Genomic DNA, 3522 nt, shown 5'->3' with positions numbered 1-3522 from the left:
CAGCACAACTTTTGAAAGGACAGCTATTCAAGACCAAATAGCTTTTTCACGTTCAACACACAAGGCTCATTCAAGGTTGTGAGCTAGGCCGCCTCATGACAGCCTGAGAGCAGCAGATCGGAGAGTATTACAAGTTCTCTCTCATTTCCAAACTTAAATGAAGTGTTCTGCATAAGTTCTACAAGATGACCATAGCATCAAACTGATGACATTCTTGGTTTCTCTCCCTTCTGCTTGTTCCTAAAATACTCTCTCCCACGCAAGAGCTTAATGCCTTTAGATGGTATCACACAATGACAGGTCTGGTTTTAACTATTGTACCAAAAATGTCCCAACTACACAGAGCTCCTAAGTAACATTTTTTTCATCAACTCACTGTCATGGCCTGCCCTATTTACCCTAGCAGTATTTAAATCCTGCTTTAAAGAAAAAGGCAGTTTAAATTTAAACATTGTCTTCTACCTCTCCTTTAAAAGCTCATTCCTTAGGTAAAGTAAAAGGCTTGAAAAATACATGGTGCCCTGAGGATGCTTCACAGCCCAGTTCCAGAAGGTCAGAAGGTCAGCTCCAGGACTGTTTTATAATCAGTCTTCTGTTTCTGGAAGAGGAAAAACTAAAATCCAGCCAAATAATGTTTTCATAAGAAAAATACAAAAGTCTCTTTAGGAAAGCTTTAGTGAGACAAAGACAAAGTTTCTAATACCCTTTTGTGCAAAAGATAAATACAGTTGCAAAGAGGTCTTGTTAAGACAAGCTAGCTTTAGCCTTGGTAAAATATACCCACAGCTTAACTGCTTCCATGAAAACCTTATGCAAATGTGTACATAAACTGATAAAAACAGCATCTATAAAAGTCCACATAAACTTATTTGTCATTATCATGTACTGACCTTACTTCAGTTCAGTTTTCCTCATTTGTGAATAAGAAAGCAGCAAATGAATGAACTCAGATGTTTCAGTTTTTATTGTAACCCATTTGCCCCTGCAGTGTTTCGTACCTATTTTGACTAAGGCAAAGTGAAGAATGTTTACATTAACATTGCTTGCATTAGCTGTAGCATGATACACAAATAGTCACTCAAACTTCAAATATGTAGCCTCATTTTACCGTCGTCCAGCTCTACTCTTCAATGCTCTCAAAGTTTTCTTCATGATTGGTGCAATTTCTTCAATAACAGCAAAACAAAGAGACCGGTTAGGATTACAGCTGTGAGGTACTTAAAATGATATTAGCATAACATTAAGCATGTATTAATAGACAGCTTTATGATCTTAGTAAATTCCATTTACTTTTGATAGGCTTCTTTCCATCTTGAGTCATTACACTTGAGCTAGAGCTTCCACTGTTGCAAGCAGGGATCGGATTTGATGATGTGTTATTTCTATCTCTGCTTTCTGGAATCTTTGTTCTTTTAAAGAAAAAGAAAAAAAAAAGAAAAGAAAAAAAGTGTTTGATATCAAACTACTATTTGCTTTGGTTCATTTTGGAAGAAAAAAAAAGGAAAACAAAAAGCTAACAACTGATCACAAACATTTAAGACTATACATTTAAAATCAGGATAATTGAGGTTAAAGGGCATCTCACAGGTCACCTAGTCCATTTCTATTCTTGTAGAAATTTTCCATTTATTAGATTTGATTCATCTTTTTAATCTTTAAAATTAAATTATTGGACTTTGACAGATTAAAACATTTAGCAATACCATTGTGATTCATAATGCCCTGTGCTCTAGTTTGCTTGTGTTTATTTTCCTCTTTGAACACAGGTGAACTGCTATCTACCTCTCTGACAGAAAATGAAGACAAATTTACACAGCCTTTCCTTCCCCCCCCCCCCCCCAGTCACCGCCCCTCCCCCCCCCCCCCCCCCCCCCAAGTACAAATGTCTAGCAAAAGGCACAGCAACTAACCCTAAATATTATGTTAGGATCCTCAACGGGACAAGGAATTAGGCAGACACAGATACAGAGTCAATGTCTATTCTTAAGACAGTTAAACCAACACAGTGTTAAAGTGAGTGTCAGCACAATATCATCAATCTGGGCAGCCTTGTGCACCTCAGTGCCAGTCACTGACATCTGCTGCCATTTATCATATACTGTTGCATGCTGAACTGCATACAGCAGCCTGCTAGAGACCTGCATGTCTGCCACAGGACCTTTTTATCTCCTTCAAGACCAGCTTCTTAACTGAAGATTTCATCTGTAAAAATTCTACAACTTGCAAAACCAATAGGTGTTCAGAGGACATGGTCAAAGCAACGAAGTCAAACTCACTGTGCCTAAACAAGCTCTTGTTTTCTCAAGAAGGCAAAGCAAAGACACTTACAGTCTCTTTCACACAACAGCAGTTCTTCCTAATTTATCCTGCTCCAGAAAAAAAAAAAAAAAACATGCAGGGCTTTGAGTACATCATTCAGCTACTGCTCCAGAGATTACTGGAGCAAAAAGGACATTTATGCTACTGCACTTGAAGCACCTAAACTGGAATGCTGGTCTGTCACAATAAAGATACAGCCTCCTACAGGGCAACTGAAAGCAAAAGGGTAACTTGAAGTGCCTTAAACTACTGCCGGGGCGGGGGGGGGGGGGGGCTATGTTCCCGCCGAGCAGCGGGGGGGGGGGGGGGGGGGGGGGGGAGCTATCTTCCCCTTGAAAACAGCGACATTATGGGAAAAAGCTTCCCAATTTCATCAGCTAAAGGAGTAGCTATAAAAACACTGTATCTGGTGCAAAAGCTGATTTTAAGAAGTCCCTTTATCCAGGCTGTCAATCCTGCTCCATACCACCACCATCTTGAGCAATAAGTCTAGGCTGCTCCACTAAGTCAAGTTCCTGAAATTCACAAAAAGCACACTTTTCCATGGTTTTGTAGGTCGTGCCCCCCCACACACACTCCTTAAGCTCAGCACAGTTCACTCTTGTTCAAAAGCAATTAATTACTCAGCACAACTGCAGGCACTGCAGCAGCATAACAGCGACAACTTAAAAATTACTCTCCTGACACGTTCAGCTATACTAAGTCAGTCTTGCATCACATCTGCAGCAACTTGAGTTTTATCCTCCCTATTCCCAGCTCTTTGTCACTATGCACTAACTTGTCAATCTGCATAACTGTTCCCAAATTCAGATTAATTAAAAGTGTTCCACCTGGCACTTCCTGAAGGGACAATTCTAAAAGAGCTAGTTGAAGAGCAGTTATGCCAACATGGGAACAACCACAGGCAGTGAGGACAAGGGAGGGCACCATGCTCACCAGCAGCCACAGCAGAGTGAGCAACCACAGCATAAGATACTCATGTTCAGGCAGTATGAATACTCTTCATAGCTTCTATGGTCCCACTGCTGGCACATGAACTCATCAACTCATGGGGTGCCTCTGAATCAAACTTGATTTTTTCTTTCATACAAGAACAGATATTTAAACAGTAAAAGCCAGTAGTCTGTCTCCACATAGTTGAGGAGAGGTAGAAGCTGGTGCTACAGGTTTTATCTCCCTGTTGCAGCCACACTTTTGGACATG

The 3522-nt window shown here is 40.5% G+C and overlaps 1 protein-coding gene across 1 annotated transcript in view; it reads right to left on the bottom strand.

The window, feature by feature from the left end:
• Nucleotides 1-1104: 1104 nt before the first annotated feature.
• LOC104412674 (transcription elongation factor B polypeptide 3-like) overlaps nt 1105-3522 on the bottom strand; it is a gene marked incomplete at its 5' end in the record, with an annotated part of 11292 nt that continues 8874 nt past the window's right edge. Inside the window, 2 exons of the mRNA XM_010023458.1 lie at nt 1105-1166; nt 1291-1409. Of these exons, the coding sequence (XP_010021760.1) occupies nt 1105-1166; nt 1291-1409 (181 nt within the window). The remainder of the gene's footprint in view (nt 1167-1290; nt 1410-3522) is intronic.

This window comes from Nestor notabilis, unplaced genomic scaffold, assembly GCF_000696875.1.
Source record: "Nestor notabilis isolate BGI_N333 unplaced genomic scaffold, ASM69687v1 scaffold2571, whole genome shotgun sequence".
Lineage (NCBI taxonomy): Eukaryota > Metazoa > Chordata > Aves > Psittaciformes > Psittacidae > Nestor > Nestor notabilis.
Note: the sequence above shows the minus strand (reverse complement) of the source record. Positions and strands in the feature narration are given on the sequence as shown.